At 47.8% G+C, this 24,525-nt stretch overlaps 1 protein-coding gene across 3 annotated transcripts in view; it reads right to left on the bottom strand.

Moving 5' to 3' along the window:
- gal3st4 (galactose-3-O-sulfotransferase 4) overlaps positions 1-24,525 on the bottom strand; it is a 129,040-nt gene that overhangs the window by 17,623 nt on the left and 86,892 nt on the right. For 2 of the 3 annotated variants that reach the window (XM_063048897.1, XM_063048896.1), the window contains one exon: positions 1,985-2,095. In XM_063048897.1, coding sequence (XP_062904967.1) covers positions 1,985-2,052 — 68 coding nt within the window. In that variant the 5' untranslated portion in view covers positions 2,053-2,095. Of the gene's footprint in view, positions 1-1,984; positions 2,096-23,686; positions 23,982-24,525 lie in introns of those variants that run through there. The other variant, XM_063048895.1, reaches the window with a different exon arrangement.

Here is a 24,525-nt window from a genome sequence, read left to right as displayed (position 1 = left end):
GGTAGGCGAACTGGAGGGGATCTAAGTGTGGCCTGACCATAGGTCGGAGCAGCTCCAGAACAAGTCTCTCCAGGGTCTTCATGATGTGGGAGGTCAATACCACCGGTCTGTAGTCATTGAGGCCGCTGGGGCGTGGCATCTTCGGCACAGGGACGAGGCAGGACGTCTTCCACAGCACAGGAACCCTCCGGAGCCTCAGGCTCAGGTTGAATACATGGCGAAGTACTCCACATAGCCGAGGGGCACAGGCTTTGAGCACCCTGGTACTGACACCATCCGGTCCTGCAGCCTTGCTTGGAGGTCATCACTGTCATCATCATCATAGCTTGTCACACCAGACAGTCAGCCACTCTAGTGTTGTTTGGTTGATGTTGAGCAGGTCAGTGTCAGCTAAATCAGGTGAGAGTGGACAGTTGCGCAGAACATGTTCAATGTTCTGCACCCTTTCGCCACACTCACAGGGCTCGCTGGTCTTTAAACCACATTTCACCATATTGTCTCCCGTCCTACAAACTCCCGCTCTCACTCTGTTGAGAGTGCACCATTTCCGTCTGTCAAGCAGTGCCCCGTCTGGTAACATTTCTGTGGGGTCTTGCACTGTATTGTTTGGTGGGGTTCTGGCTTCTGTTTGTTGCCAGAGGTCAATCCTGTATGTTTGGGGGGATGTTCCGTGCGGTAGTTCCTCCACTGTAGCAAAGCTTTTCCTCAATCTTAGGCAGTTGGAAACAGGCACATGATGGTTCAGTGGGTGCCGTGGATCTGATTTTGTTTACCTTTTTCAATTTTTGTTGTAGTGTGTCTTCGGATCTCTGGGGGAGCAATGCCTGCAAGTCTGTAAATGATGTTAGTGGGTGTGAGGCGCAGCGTGTCTGTGATTATTCGGCAGGCTTTGTTATTTATTTGTATTCGAATTTGCACGGTTTGTTGTCTTCTGCACTCTGGTTGATCTTTCGCTAATCTTGCTATAGTTACTATTCAATAGTTCAATAGTTCCATTTAATATCAGAGAATGTATACAATATGCAACCTGAAATTCTTGCTCTTCACAGACATCCGCAAAAACAGGAAAGAGCCCCAAAGAGTGAGTGACAGTAAAAGCATTGGAACCCCAAAGCCCCCCCCAATACCCCCATGCACAAGCAGCAGCAAAGCGTCATCCCTGCCTCTCCCCCACTTACTTCAGCACCCACAACCACCAAGCAAGCAATAGAGAGACCACGATCTGCAGTACGACAAAAACTAACTGTTCACCCTGACAATTCAGCATGCCACAGGCTCCTTCCTCTCTCTCCCTAGTCAAGTGAGAGGGAAGACAAAATCGAAACAACTCACTGACTGCAGTGTTAAAGTCTGCCACGTTGCTTTTTCTCTGAGAATCAGCAACAAATTCTCCCACACTAACAAGAGAAAGAGAGACGGAGAGAGCAGTCCGAGTACTGAGCCTCCAACAGCTAATCTGCTATTCCCAATATTTTGGTTTTTCCCCACGATGCTTCAGTCTATTCTATGGATTTATTGAGTATGCATGCAGGAAAATGAACCTTGGGGTTGTGTATATACTTTGATAATTGAACTTTGAATACTGCTCATTATTCTGCTTCTGGATGAAGATTTGATAGTGTTGGAGCACACAGACTGATAGAGATAGAAGATCAGTCTGCAACTTCCCCAGGCTAATTAACACCTCCACCCGTTAACCCACCCCACCTCCACTGCATCCACATCACCTAGTGTCAATATTTCCACATACAATCTGTCTATATAGTGGATGTTACAGTTACTTGTACATTGTGCTTAATAGGATTGCTTTTGTATTAATATTTATTACACTTTGTTGGGAAGGTGGTGGGGGGGGTGGATTCCTGTTCAAATTCAATGCTCCGTTTCAAACACCCTCTCTTTCATGGCGAGGCCAGGCCACGTCGGCAGGTTTGTCCTGCTGAATGGACTGTTTACACAACAGGGCTGCAAAGAGTACACTCACCTTTTCTTGTCGGTCATGCCCAGGGTTTGGATTGCCAGTCCGACGGCCATCAGGATGATCACCACCATCCACAAGACGTGGAGGGTACACCACTGCAATATCTTCGGCTTCCTGCAGGGAGAGGAACGCAGGGTGAGACACCCCCAAAGCAAGCTGGAAGGGAAAAGCCCTGCACGCTGACGTGCTTGTTGGCCTTTACCCTTGAGCCGAGCAGGGCACTGGGCCTTTCTGGGGCCTGGGGAGACTCTGGAGTCACAGGCGCAGGCAAGGGCAGCAGGTAATCTTGAGCAACACGCACAAAATGCAGGAGGAACTCAGCAAGTCATGCAGCTTCAATGGAGAGTGTGTCACATTAGATCAATTGCGAGAATGTGGCAAGTGCTCATACGGTCTTGGGGGAGACCACTACATAACTGCCCCATTGACCTATGAATGTCTGTATTTGTCGAACCCATTCATTACCTGCAATGTCCCTGCGTTGGTACGGAGACCAAACCTTTATACAACGCTTCAGGTGCATTCTCACCAGCAGCTTGCTGAGAAGATGGCCACTTTCACCGTCACTATTAATTGCTCAGTTTTTAACATTACAGATTGGGACTAAACTGCACTACAGTCCTCTACACTCCTGGTGGGGTCTGAAGGACAGGAGGACAAGCATCCCAAACAGCAGTCACACTAACGCGACCAGCCGGCCCGATGCACTGGCACCCCAGGAGTGCTTGCCTCAGGGTATCTGAAAGTGATTCCTGACGCAAGGCAGGAAAGGGAAGCAGATGGCTCTCGCTCTGCACCTTCCCACAGCAAGGTGATAATGATCAGATAATTTGTGATTAGTATGAACTGAGGAAAGGAAAACTGTTCCATCCTTGGGGGGGAGAGACTGTCTCTGCTTGTCTCTCATGCAAAGCCACTGGATCATAAAGCGGAGTAGATAGGTCTCAAGAATGGCATTTGTGCAATGCCATGAGAGGAGATGGACAGTCTATGTTCCAGGTCAGAACCCAAGTCAGGTTTAATATCACTGGCATAAATCGTGAAATATGTTGATATGTGGCATCAGTACATTGCAATACAGAATAATAAAGAAAACAGTATTATGTGTGTGTGTGTGTTAAATTAAGTAAGACTCTTGGCAGTGTGGGGGATCAGAGGGATCTTGGGGTCCGAGTCCATAGGACACTCAAAGCTGCTGCACAGGCTGACTCTGTGGTTAAGAAGGCATACAGTGCATTGGCCTTCATCAATCATGGGATTGAGTCCAAGAGCCGAGAGGTAATGTTGCAGCTATATAGGACCCTGGTCAGACCCCACTTGGAGTACTGTGCTCAATTCTGGTCGCCTCACTACAGGAAGGACGTGGAAACCATAGAACCGGGTGCAGAGGAGATTTACAAGGATGTTGCCTGGATTGGGGAGCATGCCTTATGAGAATAGGTTGAGTGAACTCGGCCTTTTCTCCTTGGAGCGACGGAAGATGAGAGGTGACCTGATAGAGGTGTACAAGATAATGAGAGGCATTGATCGTGTGGACAGTCAGAGGGTTTTCCCCAGGGCTGAAATGGCTAGCACAAGAGGGCATAGTTTTAAGGTGCTTGGAAGTAGGTACAGAGGAGGCGTCAGGGGTAAGTTTTTTTATGCAGAGCGTGGTGAGTGCGTGGAATGGGCTGCCGGCAGCACTGGTGGAGGCGGAAATGATAGGGTCTTTTAAGAGACTCATGGATGGCTACATGTAGCTTAGAAAAATAGACAGCATATCTACAAATCAGAGACTTTCTAAGATCTCAATTATGTACATTTCCTATAAGCTCAGATAAGAACTTACTAGACATAATTTTTAATTTGACACCTTTTCATAATGGTTTAATATCTAATCTTTATGGTATGTTACTGGAGACAAGGAATGTTCCTTTAGACAAAATTAAGAATCGCTGGGAACAAGATTTACAGACATCATTATCTGAGGAAACTTGGAATGAGATTTTTAAACTGGTTAATACTTCACTGCTATGTGCTCACCATTCGCTCATACAATTTAAGGTGGTATATAGAGTCCATATGACTAAAGATAAGCTATCTCGTTTTTATTTGAATATATCTCCCTACTGTGACAGATGTAATAATGGAGAAGCTTCATTAATTCATATGTTTTGGACTTGGCCATGTCTTGAAAATTATTGGAAGTTTTTCAAACTTTTTCTTTACTTTTCAAAGTCAATTTTAAGCCTAATCCTCTGACAGCCCTATTCGGTATTGTTGCTGGACAAGATATCAAGCTGAAGACAGCTGATTTACATATTTTGGCCTTTAACTCTCTTATAGTTAGGAGGCGCTTTTGTTTAAACAGAAAGATGTTTTTCCTCCTACTCGTGCTCAATGGTTATGCGACGTTATGTCATGCTTAGATTTAGAGAAGATTCGTTGTTCAATTTCTGAATCTCGTCAAGACTTTCAAACATTGTGGGGACCCTTTCTGAATTATTTTCAAAACTTTCAAAACTCTCAATTCATTGTTTAAATTCAGATGTTGGCTATTATTAATTTTTATTATACGAGAAAGTATTTTACCTTTTTTTCTACTTAATAAACAGCTTCGGTCTTGGTAGGGGTTAGACTTTTTTTTGTAATAAATTAGTATATTTCAATATAACTATTGACTAACCTACATGAATACAGGGTAACGAGATTGTTATTATGGATAGATATAATGTAACTGGTAGGTTTTTTTAATCTTTTTTTGACCTTTTATATATACTTTCTTGTACTCTGTATTCTTCTATGTAGAAACTAATAAACATATTGAAAAGAAAAGTAGAGAGCTATGGGTAAAGCCTAGGTAGTTCTAAGGTAAGGACATGTTCGGCACAGCTTCGTGGGCTGAAGGGCCTGTATTGTGCTGTGTGTTTTCTATGTTCTACGTTCTAAGTAAGTAGTGCGAAAAAAAGTAATGAGGTAGTGTTCATGGGTTCAATGTCCATTCAAAAATCAGATGGCAGAGGGGAAGAAGCTGTTCCTGAATCATTGACTGTATGTCTTCAGGCTTCTGCACCTCCTTCTTGATGGTAGCAATGAGAGGAGAGCATGACCTGGGTGATGGGGTCCTTAATGATGGCTACCATCTTTTGAGGCACCACTCCTTCAAGATGTCCTGGATACTACGGAGGCTAGTGCCCATGATGGAGCTGACTGAGTTTACAACTCTCTGCAGCTTATTTCGATCCTGTGCGGGTTGCCCCTCTCCCACCCCATACTAGGCTGCGATGCAGCCAGTTAGAAAATTCTCCATGGTACATCTGTAGAAATTTGCAAGTGTCAAAACCCTTCATCCAGACTGAAAGAGTAGAGGGGAGTTAGCCAGTACAGAGAGTTCAGAAGGAGTGAGGTAAGAAATGGCAGGTGAAGAGGGGTGATAAGCAGATGGGAGCAGGCAGAGTGGGTTCAGATCCACTTGGATCAAAATCAATGACAAGAGCGGGGCCACAACAGATTTCACCCAGACCAGGTTGTAATTAAAACTAACAACAAATAAAACAGATATTGAAAACACTCACTGGGTCATTTTGACCCACATCAATTCTTATCACAGAAAGCATCCTATCCTCACGTACCTTGGCTTGGTATGGCATCTGCTCTACCCGAGACCACAAAACAACTGCAGAAAGCTGTGCACACATATCACAGAAACCAGCCCGTCAGCACTAACAAGAAGAAATTGCCAAGTTTCTCCAGCCTTTTTGTGTCAACAGTTCTCGCTGCCCTGGGAAAGCAGCCAATGTAACCAGCCTCCTCTCACCTGGACACTCTCTCTTCTCTCTCTTCTCTCAGGCAGAAGATACAAAAGCCACCAGGTTCCTACCAGGCTCAAGAACAGCTTCAGCCCTCCTCCTCTTCTTGGTCACCCCACTCTGCTTCTCTGCCTGATCCGGATCTGCTTTCCTCAAATTGCCCTGAGACATCAACCATCTCGACTTCAGCACTTCCCTCCCCTCCTCGAACCTTACCCCCGCAGAGCGCACTGCCCGCCACATCAATCCCACAGACAAAGGGAGTGCTGTCGCAGACTGGCGGACTAACCTCCACTTTGCTGAGGCCAAACAGCTACTCTTGAAAAGGACCCCACTCCGGACCACCAAGCCAACGTGTCCCACACCATTACCAACCTCATCAACTCTGGAGATCTCCCATCCACTGCCACCAAACTCATAGTTACCTTACCCCTCATTTCTACCATCTACCAAAGATCCACGAATCTGACTGTCCAGATAGACCCATTGTTTCTGCCTGATTCTGCCCCACTGACTCACGTCTGTGTACCTTGAATCCATTTTTATCCCCCTTGGTTCAATCCCTTCCCACCTACATTCACAACACTTCAAATGTCCTTAACCTCCTCAACGGCCATCAATTCCCTGGTCCTAAGCATCTCAATTTCAAAATGGACATTCAGTCACAATACTCTTCTATCCCCCATCAAGAAGGCCTTAAAGTTCCCCGCTTCTTTCTCAACAACAGACCCAACAAGTTCCCCCCCATCACCACCATCCTCCATCTGGTAGAAATGGTCCTTACCCTCACCATTTTCTTTTTCAGTTCCCCCTACTTTCTACAAACTCAAGGTGCAGCTTTGGGCCCAAGCTATGCCTGCCTTTTCAATGGCTACATGGAACAGTCCGTGTTCGAAGCCTTCCCTGGCATACTGTGGCTCCCCATCTCTCCCTACGCTATACTGACATCTCCATTGGTGCTACTTCATTCACCCATGCTCATCATCTTTGCCTCCAATTTCCACTCTGACTTCAATTCTTCTAAAAAAAAATCAGTCCTGAAGAAGGCTGTCAGCCTGAAACGTCAACTGTTCATTCATTTCCATAGGTGCTGCCTGCCTGCGTTATAAGACTTTTGAACTGTCCCCTTGTAAGATGAGACAGATTCTTGACCTCACAATCCACCTCGTTATGGCCTTGTACCTTATTGTTTACCTGTACTGACCACCCTCTCTCTTTATTCTACATTGTGATTGTTTTTACTAGTATTACCTCAATGTATCGATGTGATGAAATGAACTGAATAGCTGGCATGAAAAACCAAGATTTTCACCGTACCTCGGTATGTCTGACAATAATAAACCAAGGAAGTCAGAAGTTTCTACAGATGTGCGATGGAGAACATCCTGACTGGTTGCACCAGTGCCTGGTCTGGAGGTGCCGATCCACAGGGCTGAGAGAGGCTGCTGAGGGTGTAGACTCAACCAGCTCCATCACGGGCTCAACCCTTCCCACCCTCGAGGACACTTTTGAAAGGCAGTGCCTCAAGAAGGTGGCATCCATCACCCATCACAAAGAACCCCCAACATTCAGGACATGCGTTCTTATCAGTACTACCATTGGCAAGGAGGGTACAGCAGCCCAAACAACCACATACTCAATATTTTAGGAACAGCTTCTTCCCTTCAGCCATCAGATTTCTTAACTGTCCACAAACTCACAGATACAACCTCATCATTCCTCTTTCACATTACTTACGGTAACTATTTATCTGTCTTGCACTGTACTGCTGTACTCAATGGCCACTTTATTAGGTACACCTGTACACCCTGTGATGGGATCCTGAATTATCCCTTATGAACTGTGCTTTTAAAAAAAGAGAGAGAGAGAGAGAGAGAGAGAGAGAGAGGTGAAGACTGCTCACAGTTTGTTTGGGATTTCTGCAAGGACACTGCCAGCTTCTGAGTTCCTACGGAGAGAGAAGGGAGGAGCTACTTGATGGACAGCTGGTGTTCAGCACAACAGTATTTAAACCAGCGTAATTGCTTGTTCCACAGAGGGACACGCAGACGCACTAAGGTGTGGTGAAGTTACCACTATCCTGTTCAGGTGTCCATGAGTGTGGGACTGAGGATCGATTCTGAGGGATCGATCTGTGATTGTCAGTGCGTGAAAGAGCGACCTTGTGGAGTCTACCAGTGTTTCTAACCTTTGCCTGGGATGGTAGAGTATCACTTGAAGACGGTGCTCTTAAGTTAGTCAAGTTTGGCTAACTTGGAAGTTTTGGAGGACAACCGGAAGAATCGACAACATCGGCTTACTCGAACAACCACTACACCTCTCTCTCTCCATCACTACTCAACTCAATACCACGACCTGAACTGAACTTTACTCATCACCGTAAGACTGTATCCATTTACCCTTAGGCTTGAAGAAGCTTGATTTTCATATTTCCATATATATATAGATATATATAGAAACATAAAAAATAAGTGCAGGAGTAGGCCATTCGGCCCTTCGAGCCTGCACCGCCATTCAGTATGACCATGGCTGATCATCCAACTCAGAACCCTGTACCAGCCTTCCCTCCATACCCCCTGATCCCTTTAGCCACAGGGGCCATATCTAACTCCCTCTTAAGTATATCCAATGAACTGGCCTCAACTGTTTCCTGTGGCAGAGAATTCCACAGATTCACCACTCTCTGTGTGAAGAAGTTTTTCCATATATATATATATTATATATAAAATCATTGCTAACCTGTTTGATTTATCTGATTTTATATTACTGTAATAAATACTATTAGTTAATAGCAATACCAGACTCCGAGGTGTCTTCCATTTCTGCTGGTTCTTTAACCCGTCACGGGGTACATGACAACCCGCTCATAAATCCGAGTACCCAATTAACCAATCATGTGGCAGAACTCAATGCACTAAAGCATCCAGAAATGGTCAAGAGGTTCAGTTGTTGTTCAGATCAAACATCAGAATGGGGAAAAAATGTGATCTAAGTGTCTTTGACCATGGAATGATTGTTGGTGCCAGATGGGGTGGTTTGAGTATCTCAGACACTTCTGCTCTCCTGGGATTTACACGCTCAACAGTCTCTAGAGTTTAGAGGGCATGGTGCAAATTTTTTTTTTAACATCATCCAGTGAGCGGCAGTTTTGTTGAATGAAAATGCCTTGTTAATGAGTGAGGTCAGATGAGAACAGCCAGACTGGTTCAAGCTGACAGGAAGGTGACAGTAACTCAAACAACCATGAGTTCCAACAGTGGTGTGCAGAGGAGCATCCCTGAATGCACCACACGTCGAACCTTGAAGTGAATGGACTCAGCTGCAGAAGACCACAAGCATACACTCAGTGGCCACTTTATCAGGTACAGGAGGTATCCAGTCAAGTGGCTGCTGAGTGTATGACAGTGTAGTAAACCTAATTCTGATTTTGAACACAGCATCTGTGGAGGGAAATGGATAACCGATGTTCCAGCTTGAGTCCTTTCATCTGCATTGTACTGAATCTTCATACATCACTGGTTGGGTCGCAGCTGCAAGATGTGCCAAGGTCTGGTCACCACACAGGAATGAAACAGCAATCTTAGTCAGTGGAACGGTGCCAAGGATGAGCAACATCACACAGAGATTAGACGATAGCAATATTGGGGTCAATTGTGGCACAGAACAGGCTGAGCAACTGAGTAGGAACACACAGTGTCATCCCTGGTTTACATACAGAAGCTCTTGTTATTAGCAAAAGGGTCAAAGGTCAGGGGGCAAAAGCCAAAATCCTTTGTTCAAAATATTGGATGTGGGGTGGGACACAAGCGAATGTGGGGACGAAGGTTCCATTAGACACACAGCCCAGATTCTACAGCGATTGTTCTCTACGCCATTCTTCGTCCCCTCGTTCCTCCCCAATGATCTCCCTCCTGGCACCAAGACCAGCACCCAAGACAAGATGCATACCCCTACACTTCCTCCCCCACCACCATTAGGGCCCAGACAGTCCTGCCAGGTGAGGCCTCACTTCACCTGCGAGTCTGTTGGAGTCACTTATTGTATGCAGCCTCCCTTACATCGGTGAGACCCAAGGTAGGTTAGGAGACCACTTCATCAAGCACCTTCACTCTGTCCTCTGCAAAAGGCAGGATCTTCTGGTGGTCACCCCATTCCAAATTGACTTCCCATTCCCATATCGACACATTGGTCCGTGACCTGATCTACTGCCACAGTGTGATTGCACAAGCTCAAGTTGGGGGAGCAACACCTCATATTCTGTCTGGGAAGCCTCCAACATGAAGGCATAAATATTAATTTCTCCAACTTCTGATAATTTCTTATTTTTTCCCCTCCTACCCTTTCCTATTTGATCATTCTCCATTCCACTGGCCCTTTAACCCCTTCTCTCTTTCCCCACACTCATGACCCCCCATCAACTCTCTCTCCTTCCCCTTCTCCCATGATCCACTCTCCCCTCCTATCAAATACCTTCTTCTTCAGCATTTTATCTCTTCCACCCATCACCTCCCAGCTTCGTATTTCATCCTCCTCCCCTCCTTCCCCACCCATTCACCTATCATCTGCCAACTTGGAATTCTCCCCCTCCTCCCAACCTTCTTATTCTGGCTTCTATCACCGTCCCCCCGACTTTCCTTTCCAGTCCTGATGAAGGTCTCAACCAGAAACATGGACGATTCACCTCCATAGCTGCTGGCTGACTTGCTGAGTTCCTCCAGCATTTTGTGTGTGTTACTCACCACCTTTGGGGAGATGGTAGCAGGGCTTTCGAAGAGAAGTGGATGGGAAAGAATTTACAGAGCTATGGAGGAAAAGAAGGGATTGTTCTCCTGCCAGCTGACAAGGGCTTTTTTAGCCTGAATATCTCCTCTGTCAAATGGAATCGGTTGATTATTGTCACATGTACCAATATACAGCGAAAAGCTTGTCTTGTTCAGATCATTACACAGTGCATTCAGGTAGAACAAGGTAAAACAATGACTGAATGCAGAATAAAGTATTCTGCAGAGAAAGTGTCGGATAGGCTGAAAATAAGGTTCAATGTCACAATGAGATCAAGAATCTATCTTATTCTCCTAGAGAATCATTCGATATAACAAATTTCAGCTCCATAGTATTAGTGAGCACAGAGTGAAAAGGTCCCTTGAATGCAGGAGGTATTTGTTATATCTTCTAATAAAATAAAAGTCATTCAGCCCATTGAGTTGATTTCCCCGCTGATCTCCCTCCTGGCACTTATCCTTGCAAGCGGAACAAGTGCTACACCTGCCCCAACACCTCCTCCCTCACTACCAGTCCTTCCAGGTGAGGCAACACTTCACCTGTGAGTCTGTTGGGGTCATGTACAGTGTTCGGTGCTCCCGGTGTGGCCTCCTATATATCGGTGAGCCCCGATGTAGATTGGGAGACCTCTTTGCCGAGCACCTATGCTCCCTCCACCAGAAAAAGTAGGATTTCCCAGTGGCCACCCATTTTAATTCCACATCCCATTCCCATTCGGATTTGTCTATCCATGGCCTCCTCCACTGTCATGATGAGGCTACACTGAGGATGGAGGAACAACATCTTATATTCCATCTGGGTAGCCTCCAACCTAATGGCATGAACATCGATTTCTTGAACTTCCGGTAATGACCACACACACCCTCCTTCACCATTTTCCATGCCCTTTTCCCTCTCTCACCTCATCTCCTTGCCTGTCCTTGGGGCTCCTCCCCCCTTTTCTTTCTTCCATGGCCTTCTGTCTCGTTCACCTATCAACTTCCAGGTTTCACCTATCACCTGGTGTTCTTCTCTCCCCCTCCCCTCACTTTTTAAACCTACTCCTCAGCATTTTTTCTCCAATCCTGCTGAAGAGTTTCAGCCCAAAATGTAGAAAATACTCTTTTCAATAGGTGCTGCCTGGCCTTCTGAGTTTCTCCAGCATTTTGTGTGCGTGGAACAGAGTTCAGTGGTGCATATCAGAGGGCAGTGGTGGGTAAGGGAGGGCAGTGGTGGGTAGAGGAAGTTAGTGGTGGGTGGGGAAGGTTAGTGGTTGGCATCAGAGGTTAGAAGTGGGTAGGAGAAGTTAGTGGTGCGCAGTGGTTGGTGCTGGCAAGTGAGTTTAGTGGTGGGTAGGAGAGGATAGTGGTGGGAAGGGGTGGACAGTAGTGGGAAGGGGTGGACAGTAGTGGGTAGGGGAGGTCAGTGATGGGTAGGGGAGATCAGTGGTGGGTAGAGGAGATCAGTGGTGGGTAGGAGAGGGTTGTGTTGGGTAGGAAAGGTTGGTGTTGGGCATCAGAGGTTAGTGGTTGGTATCAGAGGTTAGTGGTGAAAGAGAGTGGTTAGTAGTCAGTGGGGCTGGTAGTGGAGAGGTTAGTCGAGAGTAGGGGAGGCTAGTGTTGGGTAGGACAGGTTGGTAGTTGGTCAAAGAGTTCAGTACTGGGTAGGAGAGGTTGGCAGTGGGCATCAGAGTCCAGTGGTTGATATTAGAGGCTTGTGCTGGTTATCACAAGTTAGGGCTGGGTAACAGAGTTTAGTGGTGCGTAGGACAGACTTGTGGTGGGTAGCAGAATTTGGCAGTGGGAATCGGAGGTTAGCCGTGGGCAGGGAAAGTTACTGGTAGATATCAGAGCTTAGTGGTGGGCAGAGGAGGTCAGTGGCTGGTATGGGAGTTCAGTGGTAGGCAGAAGAGGCTGGCGGTGGGTGGGAGAGGTGGGCGGTGGGTGGGACAGTATAACGGAGGGTAGGAGAATTTGGCGGTGTGAATCCGATCAGCTGTGCATATTGGAGGTCAGTGGAGGGAATCGAAGGCTAGTGGTTGGTATTGGAGGTCATTGGTGGTTATGTGAGGTTAGTGCTGGGTAGGATTGTTAGTGCTGGGTAGGATTGTTAGTGGTGGGTAGGATTGTTAGTGCTGGGTAGGATTGTTAGTGGTGGGTAGGATTGTTAGTGCTGGGTAGGATTGTTAGTGGTGGGTAGGATTGTTAGTGCTGGGTAGGATTGTTAGTGCTGGGTAGGATTGTTAGTGGTGGGTAGGATTGTTAGTGCTGGGTAGGATTGTTAGTGGTGGGTAGGATTGTTAGTGCTGGGTAGGATTGTTAGTGGTGGGTAGGATTGTTAGTGGTGGGTAGGATTGTTAGTGGTGGGTAGGGGAAGTTAGTGGTGGGTAGGATTGTTAGTGCTGGGTAGGATTGTTAGTGGTGGGTAGGATTGTTAGTGCTGGGTAGGATTGTTAGTGGTGGGTAGGATTGTTAGTGCTGGGTAGGATTGTTAGTGGTGGGTAGGATTGTTAGTGCTGGGTAGGATTGTTAGTGGTGGGTAGGATTGTTAGTGCTGGGTAGGATTGTTAGTGCTGGGTAGGATTGTTAGTGGTGGGTAGGATTGTTAGTGCTGGGTAGGATTGTTAGTGGTGGGTAGGATTGTTAGTGCTGGGTAGGATTGTTAGTGGTGGGTAGGATTGTTAGTGCTGGGTAGGATTGTTAGTGGTGGGTAGGATTGTTAGTGCTGGGTAGGATTGTTAGTGGTGGGTAGGATTGTTAGTGGTGGGTAGGATTGTTAGTGGTGGGTAGGATTGTTAGTGCTGGGTAGGATTGTTAGTGGTGGGTAGGATTGTTAGTGCTGGGTAGGATTGTTAGTGGTGGGTAGGATTGTTAGTGCTGGGTAGGATTGTTAGTGGTGGGTAGGATTGTTAGTGGTGGGTAGGATTGTTAGTGCTGGGTAGGATTGTTAGTGGTGGGTAGGATTGTTAGTGCTGGGTAGGATTGTTAGTGGTGGGTAGGATTGTTAGTGCTGGGTAGGATTGTTAGTGGTGGGTAGGATTGTTAGTGCTGGGTAGGATTGTTAGTGGTGGGTAGGATTGTTAGTGCTGGGTAGGATTGTTAGTGCTGGGTAGGATTGTTAGTGGTGGGTAGGATTGTTAGTGCTGGGTAGGATTGTTAGTGGTGGGTAGGATTGTTAGTGCTGGGTAGGATTGTTAGTGGTGGGTAGGGGAAGTTAGCAACAGACAGGGGAACTCACTGATGGGTCTCAGAGTTTAGTGGTGGGCAGAAGTGGTCAGTGGAGTTTAGTGGTGCATAGGAGAGGTTAGTGCTGGGTGGGGGAGGTTAGTGCTGGGCGAGCAGGTTAGCGGTGGGTGGGGAGGTTAGCGGTGGGCGGAGGAGGCTAGCGGTGGGCGGGAAGAGTTTGTGGTGGGTGGGAGGGGCTCGTGGTGGGCAGGTGGGGTTGGTGGTGGGCAGGAGTAGCTAGTGGTGGGTACCAGAAGTCAACAGTGAGTAATCGAAGCCAGTGGAGAGGTGAGTTGTGAGGATCAGTCATTAGTGTTGGGTAGATAGGTTAGTGGAGGGTAGCTAGGTAGTGGTAGGTAGAAGAGTTCAGTGCTGAGTAGGGGAGTTCGGTCATGGGTAGGGAGTTCGGTCGTGGGTAGGGAGTTTGGTCGTGGGTAGGGAGTTCAGTCGTGGGTAGAGGAGTTCATCGTGTGTAAGGGAGTTCAGTGGTGGGTAGGAGAGTTCAGTGGTGGTAGGGGAGTTCAGTGGTGGGCATCAGAAGCTAGTGGTTGGTATGGGATGTTAGTGCTGGGTAAGAGAGTTAAGTGGTGGGCATGAACAGTTAGAGGCGGGTAGGAGAGGCAAGCAGGTGGTAGGAGTGGTTAGCAGTAGGTATCGGGGGCAGTGGTGGGAATCAGGGGTCGGCGGAGGGTATCGGAGGCTATCGGAGGCTAGTGGAGGATAACAGAGGTTAGTGGTAGGTAAGAGAAGCTAGCGAAGCGTATCAGAGATCAGGGGTGGGTATCAGAGGATTGTGGTGAGTATAAAAGGCTAGTGGTGGGTATGAACGGTTATAGGTGGGTAGGAGAAGTTAGTGGTGGGCAGGAGTAGTTGGTGGCTGGTATGGGAGTTAAGTGGTGGTAAGAGAAATTAGTGGAGGATCGGAGAGGTTTGTGATTGGTATCAGAGGTTTGCATTGGTTAAGAGAGTTTAGTGGTGGGTAGAAGAGATCAGTGGTCGGTAGGACAGGTTGTGGCAGGTATCCGAGGTAGTGGTGCACAGGAGGTGTTAGTGGTGTGAATGGGTTAGTGGTGGGTTTGAGAGATTAATGGTGAGTTCAGGTGTTGGCTATCAGAGGTTAGTGGTGGGAAGGAGAGGTTGGTGGTGGGAAGGAGAGGTTAGTGGTTGGAAGGAGAGGGTAGTGGTGGGAAGGAGAGACTAGTGGTTGGAAGGAGAGGGTAGTGGTGGGTAGGAGAGGGTAGTGGTGGGAAGGAGAGGTTAGTGGTTGGAAGGAGAGGGTAGTGGTGGGAAGCAGAGGTTCGTGGTGGGAAGGAGTGGTTAGTGGTTGGTAGGAGAGGGTAGTGGTGGGAGGGAGAGGTTAGTGGTGAGAAGGAGAGGTCAGTGGTGGGCAGGTGAGGTTAGTGGTTGGAAGGAGAGGTTAGTGGTAGGAAGGAGAGGGTAGTGGTGGGAGGGAGAGGTTCATGGTTGGTATCAGAGGTTAGTGGTGAGAGGGAACAGTAGTAGTCAGTGGAGGCTGGTAGTGGAGAGGTTAGTTGTGGGTAGGGGAGGCTAGTGTTGGGTAAGAGAGTTTGGTAGTTGGTCAAAGAGTTCAGTACTGGGTAGGAGACATTAGCAGTGGGCATCAGAGTCTAGTGGTTGGTATCAGAGGTTTGTGCTGGTTATCACAAGTTAGGGCTGGGTAACAAAGTTTCGTGGTGTGTAGGACAGTCTAGCGGTGGGTAGCGGAATTTGGCGGTGGGAATCAGAGGTTAGCGGTGGGCAGGGAAAGATACTGGTGGATATCAGGGTTCAGTGGTGGGCAGAGGAGATCAGTGGCTGGTATGGGAGTTCAGTGCTGGGCAGGAGAGGTCAGTGGTGGGCAGGAGGGTCAGTGGTGAGAAGGAGAGGTTAGTGGTGGGCAGGTGAGGTTAGTGGTGGGAAGGAAAGGTTAGTGGTTGGAAGGCGAGATTAGTGGTAGGAAGGAGAGGGTAGTGGTGGGTAGGAGAGGGTAGTGGTGGGAAGCAGAGGTTAGTGGTTGGTATCAGAGGTTAGTGGTGAGAGGGAACAGTTGGTAGTCAGTGGGGGCTGGTAGTGGAGAGGTTAGTTGTGGGTAGGGGAGGCTAGTGTTGGGTAGGAGAGGTTGGTAGTTGGTCAAAGAGTTCAGTACTGGGTAGGAGAGGTTAGTGGTGGGAAGGAGAGGTCAGTGGTGGGAAGGAGAGGTCAGTGGTGGGAAGGAGAGGTCAGTGGTGAGGAGGAGAGGTCAGTGATGGGGAGAAGAGGTCAGTGGTGGGAAGGAGAGGTCAGTGGTGGGAAGGAGAGGGTAGTGGTGGGTAGGAGAGGGTAGTGGTGGGTATCAGAGGTTAGTGGTGAGAGGGAACAGTTGGTAGTCAGTGGGGACTGGTAGTGGAGAGGTTAGTTGTGGGTAGGGGAGGCTAGTGTTGGGTAGGAGAGGTTGGTAGTTGGTCAAAGAGTTTAGCACTGGGCAGGAGAGGTTAGCAGTGGGCATCAGAGTCTAGTGGTTGGTATCAGAGGTTTGTGCTGGTTATCACAAGTTAGGACTGGGTAACAAAGTTTCGCTGTGTGCTGGAGAGTTCAGTGGTGCGTAGGACAGCCTAGCGGTGGGTAGCAGAATTTGGCGGTGGGAATCAGAGGTTAGCAGTGGGCAGGGAAAGATACTGGTGGATATCAGGGATTAGTGGTGGGCAGAGGAGATTAGTGGCTGGTATGGGAGTTTGGTGGACAGGAGAGGCTGGTGGTAAAGTATAGGTAGGAAAGTACAGGCCGGGGTAGACAACCTACCGATCCGGATCCAGATCCGGCCTGTGAAAAATTTTGACTGGCCCGCAAGCAAAGTTTGGGATACTATGCTATCTGGCCCGCGAGCAATTTTTCCTTATTCTGAGTGTTTCACGCGACCACACTGATGGACATGCATGGCGTCTTGTTACACTGGCCCCAGGTTCCATTCTGTTCCAAACCAAACACTGGTATATACAAATGACGGGAAGGCATACTACCTTATTAATATGTATTAAATACTCTCCATGCATGCACGGGTTTTCAGATGGGATCGTTCAAATTTGTAAACAGAAACAGCATTACTGTGTTTTAACAAGAAATCCACGCTAAATATCCAGATATTTACATGGGCTACAATACTTGTTGAATAACTCGTGTTTCGAAATAAAATCGAAGAAAAAGATTCCAATGGCAACAAATGCAAAACGCAGGAAGGTAGACACTGAGTGCTGACATTTCCAAGACACCTGGACACTAGATTACTTCTTCATCGAGCAAGCTGGGAAACCAGTTTGTCTCATTTGCCTAGAAAATGTTGCTGTGAAGAAGGTGGCAAATATCAGACAACATTATGAGACCTGGAATTGATTGAGATGCAGTGTGATGACATATTGAGATCGAAATTTCATTCTGAAGATGTGTCAGTGCTTGACTTCTATAGAAAATATGTTCATCCAAGTGGGAAGTATCCTAACTTTGTGGACCATGCAAAAAAGATGGCATCATTGTCTGGCAGCACTTATCTGTGTGAGCAATTATTTTCAAAAATGAAGCACACCAAGAACCATTTGAGAACAAGATTGACTGGTGCCCAGCTGGATAATGTCGTGCTCTTGAGTAGGGGGTTCGGTCGTGGGTAGGGGGGGGTTCGGTCACGGGTAGTGGGATTCGGTTGCGGGTAGTGGGGTTCGGTCGCAGGTAGGGGGGTTCGGTCGCGAGTAAGGGAGTTCGGTCGCAGGTAGGGAGTTTGGTCGTGCATAGGGGAGTTCGGGCGCGAGTAAGGAGGTTCGGTCACAAGTAAGCGAGTTCGGTCGTGGGTAGGAGATCAGTCCTGCGTAGGGGAGCTCAGTCGTGCGTAGGAGAGATCAGTCGTGCGTAGGAGAGTTCAGTCATGGGTAGGATAGATTAGTGGTGGGCATCAGAGGCTAGTGGTTGGTATGGGATGTTACTGATGGATAGGAGAGCTTTGTTGTGGGTATGAACGGTTAGAGGTGGGTAGGAGAGGCAAGCAGGTGGTAGGAGTGGTTAGCGGTAGATATCAGAGGGCAGTGGTGGGAATCAGAGGTCGGCGGAGGGTATCAGAGGCTATTGGAAGGTAACAGAGGTTAGTGGTGCATAGGAGAGGTTAGTGGTAGGTAAGAAAAGTTAGTGAAGAGTATCAGAGAGCAGGGGTGGGTATCAGAGGACAGTGGTGGGTATGAAAGGTTAGTGGTGAGTATGAACAGTTAGAGGCAAGTAGTTGAAGTTGGTGGCTGGTATGGGAGTTTAGTGGTGGTAAGAGAAATTAGTGGAGGATCGGAGAGGTTTGTGATTGGGATCAGAGGTACGCATTGGGTAAGAGAGTTTAGTGGTGGGTAGAAGAGATCAGTGGTCAGTAGGACAGGTTGTGGTGGGCATCCAAAGTTAGTGGTGCACAGGAGGTGTTTGTGGTGTGAGCAGGAGTTTAGTGGTGGGTTTGAAAGATTAATGGTGAGTTCAAGAGGTGGATATCAGAGGTTAGTGGTGGCTATCAGAGGTCAGAGGTAGGTAGGAGAGGTTAGCTGTGAGTATCAGACATTAGAATCAGTGGGAGGGTATCCAGATTAGTGGTGGGTAGAAGAGTTTACTGATCAATATCAGGGGTTAGTGGTGGGTAGGGGAGGATAGTCTTGGGTAGGAGAGATTAGTGGTGATTAGGGAGGTGGGTATCAGCTGTTGATGGAGTATAGGAGACTTCATCAGTGGGCAGGAGGGTTACTGGTTGGTAAGAGAGGGCAGCAGTGGGCAGGAGAGGGCAGCGGTGGGCAGGAGAGGGCAGCAGTGGGCAGGAGAGGTTAGTGGTAAAGTACAGGCAGGAAACTATAGGCTGTAGTGTGGCTTATTTGGTAAGAGATGAAATTACATCTTTAGAAAAAGGTGACAAAGGGTCAGAGAATGTCTAACCTTTGTGGGTGGAATTAAGAAACTGCAAAGGTAAAGAAACTTCCTGTGGCCATCAAACTTTACAACTCCTCCCTTGGAGGGTCAGACACCCTAAGCTAATAGGCTGGTCCTGGACTTATTCCCTGGCATAATTTACATATTACTATTTAATTATTTATGGTTTTATTACTATTTAATTATTTATGGTGCAACTGTAACGAAAACCAATTTCCCTCGGGATCAATAAAGTATGACTATGACCAAAGCATAATTGGAATCATACATAGGCCTCCAAATAGTAGCCAAGGTGTGGGGTTGAGATTGGATAGGGAGCTGGAAGAGGCATGTTATAAGGGTAATGTCACAATTGTAATAGGGCCTTCAATATGCAAGGGGATTGGGAAAATCAGGTTGGTGTTGGATCGCAAGAGAGGGAGCTTGTTGAATGCCTATGAGGTGGCTTTTAAGAGCAGCTTGTGCCTGAGCCTGCTCGGAGAAAGGCTATCTTAGATTGGGTGTTGTGTAATAACCCAGATCCTATTAAGAAACTTAATGTAAAGGAACCCTTAGGAGGCAGTGATCATAATATGTTTGAATTCATACTGCAATTTGAGAGGGAGAAGTATAACTCACATGTACCTGCATAGCAATGGAATAAAGGGAATTTCAGAGGAGCTTGCCCAGGTGGATTGGAGGGGGACACTGGCGGGGATGATGGCAGAGCAGAGATGGCTGAAGTTTCTGGGGATAGTTCACAAGGCAGAGGAAGAAGTTCTCAAATGGCAGAGGTAGGCAGCCATAGCTGACAAGTGAAGTTAAGGACTGCATAAAAGCTAAGGAAAGGGAAAATAAGGGAGCAAAATTGAGTGGAAAGTTGGATGATTGGGAAGCTTTTAAAATCCAACAAAAGGCAACTATAAAATCTATAAGGGAAAAGATGAAGTATGAGGGCAGACGAGCCAATAAAATAAGCAAGACACCAAAAGTGTTATCAGTTATATAAAGAATAAAACAGAGGTGAGAGGTGATATTAGACCACTGAAAAATGATGCTGTTGAGGTAGTAATGGGGGACAAAGAAATGGTAGATGAACTTAATGGGTACTTTGCATCTGACTTCTCTGAGGAAGACACTAGCAATGTGCCAGAGGTCCGTGAGTGTCAGGGATTGGGAGTGAGTGCCATTGCTATTACAAAGGAAAAAGTGCCTGGCAAACTCAAAGGTCTTAAGGTGGATAAGTCACCTGGACCAGATGGACCACATCCCAGAGTCCTGAGAGAATTTGCTAAATAGATAACAGATTTGTTGGTCATGATCTTCCAAGAATCACTTGATTTTGGAATAGTCCCGGAGGATTGTAAGATTGCAAATATCACTCCACTCTTTAAGAAGGGAGAAAGGCAAAAGAAAGGAAATTGTAGAGCAGTTAACCTAACCTCAGTGGTTGGGAAAGTGTTGGAGTGTATTATTAAGGAAGTTTTAATGTACTTGGTTGCTAATTATAAAATAAGTTAAAGTCAAGATGGTTTCTGTAAAGGGAAATCTTGCCTAACAAATCTGTTAGAGTTCTTCAAGGAAGTAACAAGTAGGATAGACAAAATAGAGGCAGTGGATGTCATTTAGTTGGTTTTTCAGAAGGCGTTTGCTAATATGCCACACTCGAGGCTGCTTAATAAGATAAAATCCCATGGCGTTATAGGAAAGATACTGGCATGGAGAGCGGAATAGCTGACAGGCAAGAGTCAGCAAGTGGGAATAAAAGGAGCCTTTTCTAGTTGGCTGCCAGTGACTAGTGGTGCTCCTCAGGTCAATATTAGGACCACTGCTTTTCACATTATTTGTCAATGATTTAGATAATGGAATTGATGGCTTTAAGTTTGCTTATGATAAGGAGATAGGTGGAGGGGTAGGTAGTGCTGAGGAAGCAATGCGATTGCAGCAGAACTTAGACAAATTGGAAGAATGGGCAAAAAAGTGGCAGATGGAATACAGTGTTGGGAAATGTACGATAATGCATTTTGGTAAAATGTACAACAGTGCAGACTATTATCTAAATGGGGAGAAGATTCAAACATCAAAGGTGCAGAGGGACTTAGGAGTCTTCAAGCAAGACTCCCAGAAGGTTAATTTACATTTTGAGACTGTGATAAAGTAGGCAAATGCAATGTTGGCATTTATTTCAAGGGGAATAGAATATAAAAGCAAGGAGATAATGCTGAGGCTTTATAAGACACTAGTCAGGCTGCACTTGGAGTATTGTCAACAGTTTTGGGCCCCATTTCTCAGAAAGGATGTGTTGTGATTGGAGAGAGTCCAGAGAAGGTTCACGAGAATTATTCCAGGAATGAAGGGGTTAACATATGAGGAGCATTTGGCAGCTTTGGGCCTGTACTCACTGGAATCTAGAAGAATGCAGAGGGAGCTCATTGAAACCTACCGAATGTTGAAAGGACTGGATAGGGTGGATGTGGAGAGTATGTATTCTATGGTTGGGGTATCCAGAACTGGAGGGTACAGCCTCAAAACTGAGGGGCAACCCTTCACAGCAGAGGTAAAGAGGATTTTTCTTTTAGCCAGAGAGTAGTAAATCTGTGGAATGCTCTGCCACAGACTGCGGTGGAGGCCAAGTCTGTGCGTATACTTAAGGCATAAGTTGATCATTTCCTAATCTGTCAGGGCATCAAAGGCAGTTGTATGGGGTTGAGTGGGATCCAAGATCAGCCATGATGGAACGGCAGAGTAGACTCGATGGGCTAAATGGCCTAATTCTGCTCCTATGTCTTATGATCAGCTGTGTCACACGCACAAAATGCTGGAGGAACTCAGCAGGTCAGGCGACATCCATTGAAATTAATGAATAGTCCACGTTTCTGGCCGAGACCCTTCATCACGACAGTGCTGACATGTAGTTGCCTGAACTGTGAGTCACTAACCCCTGCAGAGAAATTCAAACCCACAGCTGCTGCCTCAAGGCAGATTTAGGATAGCTAACACTCACAACATGCTGGAGGAACTCAGCAGGCCGGGCAGCATCCATGGAAATGATCAGTCAACGTTTCAGGCCATTGACTGATCATTTCCACGGATCTTGCCCGACCTGCTGAGTTCCTCCAGCATGTTGTGAGTGTTGCTTTGACCCCCGCATCTGCAGAGTATTTTGTGTGTAGTTTAGCTAATTTAGCTGCTGAAGGATCAGCTTAATTTCTATGGCCATCTTATTTTCATATTCTGTAGTGACATCGAAGGATGCCATTCGACTCACTGAATTAAGACAAACCCATTCCCCAATTAATATTCTCACACGTTCCCATGAAAACCCCTCCAGATTTCACCCGTCACCCAGAGTAGGGGTTGTGATTGATTTACAGCAGCAGGTTAGTTCACACTCTTGCACATCACTGGGATGTGGGAAGAAACCAGAGCACTCAAGGTACTGCCACATGACCACAGGATTTCATGTCCCATGGAACACACGAAATGTTCCAAACGGGAACTCAGCGAATTGGGCAGCGTCCATGGAAGGAAATGGACAGTTGATGTTTCTGAGCGGCACTCCTCAATTCCCTCCACATTTTGCTGCCCGACCCATTGAGTTCCTCCAGGAGGTTCTGTGTTCTTCCAGATTCTGGCATCTGCCGTTTCTTCAGTTTCCATTTGACAGCCCATTCCCGACACAGACTTTAAATATTTCACACACTTCATTATTCTGGGCAGAACCTACTGGTGCTCTGGTGAGACCCAGGTGAAGAGTCTCAACAGAAAGATCAACTGTCCATTCCCCTCCATAAATGCTGCCCGGCACGCTCAATTCCTCTAGAAATTCGTTGTAATTTTGCTCTGGATCAACACCAGATCAGCATGCGGCCCCAGCAAGAACTTCAGCCTCGGTTGGTTCTGGAGATAGTAGAAGGCCGGTGAGTCACCCTTCTTCGGTGAGCACAGAAATAAGCGAGTTATTTAGTAGGGGTGATGGTAGAGATGCACAATGCGGAGAGAGCGCAAATCGGGGGAAACTGGACACACGTCTCAGCTGACAGGCAGGATACAGGTGGGGGAACAAAAGTAATTCAGATTTGCAAGGAGTATGGCAGGGTGAGGAGAAGGGGAGGTTTGGTGCTGTTTTTCGGGAGAGACCCGAGCAAGATCTAGGAGCGAGACCAGGGACTGTATGTGCGTGTGGGGGGGGGGGGAAGGGGGGTATCTGGAATTGCTTCTGGAAGAGCCATTGCGGGCAGGATGGGCCGAATAACCTCGTCATGCAGCGGCCAGGGCACTGGGGGTGATGTGATGATGGACCCCCGCCATTTCTTCCCAAACAAAGATTCGGGGTCATTCTCCATTGTCTGGCTGTTGCGCTCGGCAGTTGCCGGGTTAATCTCGGGAGATGCGACGGATGGAAATGCGTTCAGCGCCGCTGGCAGCCCGCTTCTCAGCGCTCATGAGAGAGAGAGAGAGAGAGAGAGAGAGAGAGAGAGAGAGAGAGAGAGAGAGAGAGAGAGAGAGAGAGAGAGAGAGAGGGAGGGAGGGAGGGAGGGAGGGAGGGAGAGAGAGAGAGGGAGGGAGGGAGCGAGAGGGAGGGAGGGAGGGAGGGAGAGGGAGGGAGGGAGGGAGGGAGAGGGAGGGAGAGAGAGAGGGGGAAGAGGGAGAGGGAGAGGGGGAAGAGAGAGAGAGGGAGAGGGAAGAGAGAGAGAGGGAAGAGAGAGAGAGAGAGAGAACGAACGAACCAAAGCAAATCCAGTCACCGTCTGCCACAATAACCGCAGCAGCCCCATCTTCCAGCGCACCCCCACCTTCCCTCCTCCCCAAGCTCTCCGGCATCTTTCCACATCCTTCTCTCATTCTATCTCCACATTCCCCCCGCCCCCGAGCCCCTCTCACACAACCATTTCTTTGCGATGTGACTGCAACGGGTGAGCCGCTGAGTGAGAGCAGATCAGTCACGGCGCAGACTGCAGTCATCCGATTGTGTTGCAACCCCCTCCCCCGAGGGTCTCTCAGCAAACCCTCCCTCAAAGAGAGCCCAGGGCACTTACTTGCGTCGCCTTCGGCGGATCATTCCGCTATAGAGCAGCGCCGTGCCGGGTGCTGGCAGTGGGACAATGCAGCTCGCTGCTAGTGCGATGTGCGTGACTGGTGCATGGTGTCCGAGCGAGCAAGCGAGCAAGGAAGGGGATCGCGGGGAGAGGAATCGCCGACGGCCGGCGATCCTCCCGACACAATGAGCTGGTCCCGGGGATCCCCGCACCTGGTGCGACAGACCCGCTCTCCCGCCCCCGGCGGCTTCACACGGCGGCGGCGGTGACCAATGAGCGGCCGGGCCCGCGGAGATCGTCCCGAGCAAGTGAGCGAGGGCGGTGCGGGCAACGGTGTCTGACAGACAAGCGCCGGGGTTTGACCCCAGCATGCAAGCGTCTCAGATCCAAACAGGAGAATTTCAATCCCAGACCAAGGGCGTCTTACACCAAGACGAGGGTTTTCTGATGCCTAGACTAGGGGCGCCTCACATCCAGGCTGGAACATTTCAATTCCAGGATGGTACATATTATACCCATCATGTGATGTCCCACAGCCAGATTATGACATCTCACACCCAGACTGGGGCGTCTCAGTCCCAAGATGGAAAGTCCACGGCAGCAATGAACATAGAACATAGAATAGTACATACAGCACAGTACAGGCCCTTCGACCCACAATGTTGTGCCGACCCTCAAACCCTGCCTCCCATATAACCCCCCACCTTAAATTCCTCCACATACCTGGCTAGTAGTCTCTTAAATTTCACTAGTGTATCTGCCTCCACCACTGATTTAGGCAGTGCATTCCACACACCAACCACTCTCTGAGTAAAAAACCTTCCTCTAATATCCCCCTT

The sequence above is a fragment of the Mobula hypostoma genome, chromosome 5 (genome assembly GCF_963921235.1).
Source record: "Mobula hypostoma chromosome 5, sMobHyp1.1, whole genome shotgun sequence".
NCBI lineage: Eukaryota > Metazoa > Chordata > Chondrichthyes > Myliobatiformes > Myliobatidae > Mobula > Mobula hypostoma.
Note: the sequence above shows the minus strand (reverse complement) of the source record. Positions and strands in the feature narration are given on the sequence as shown.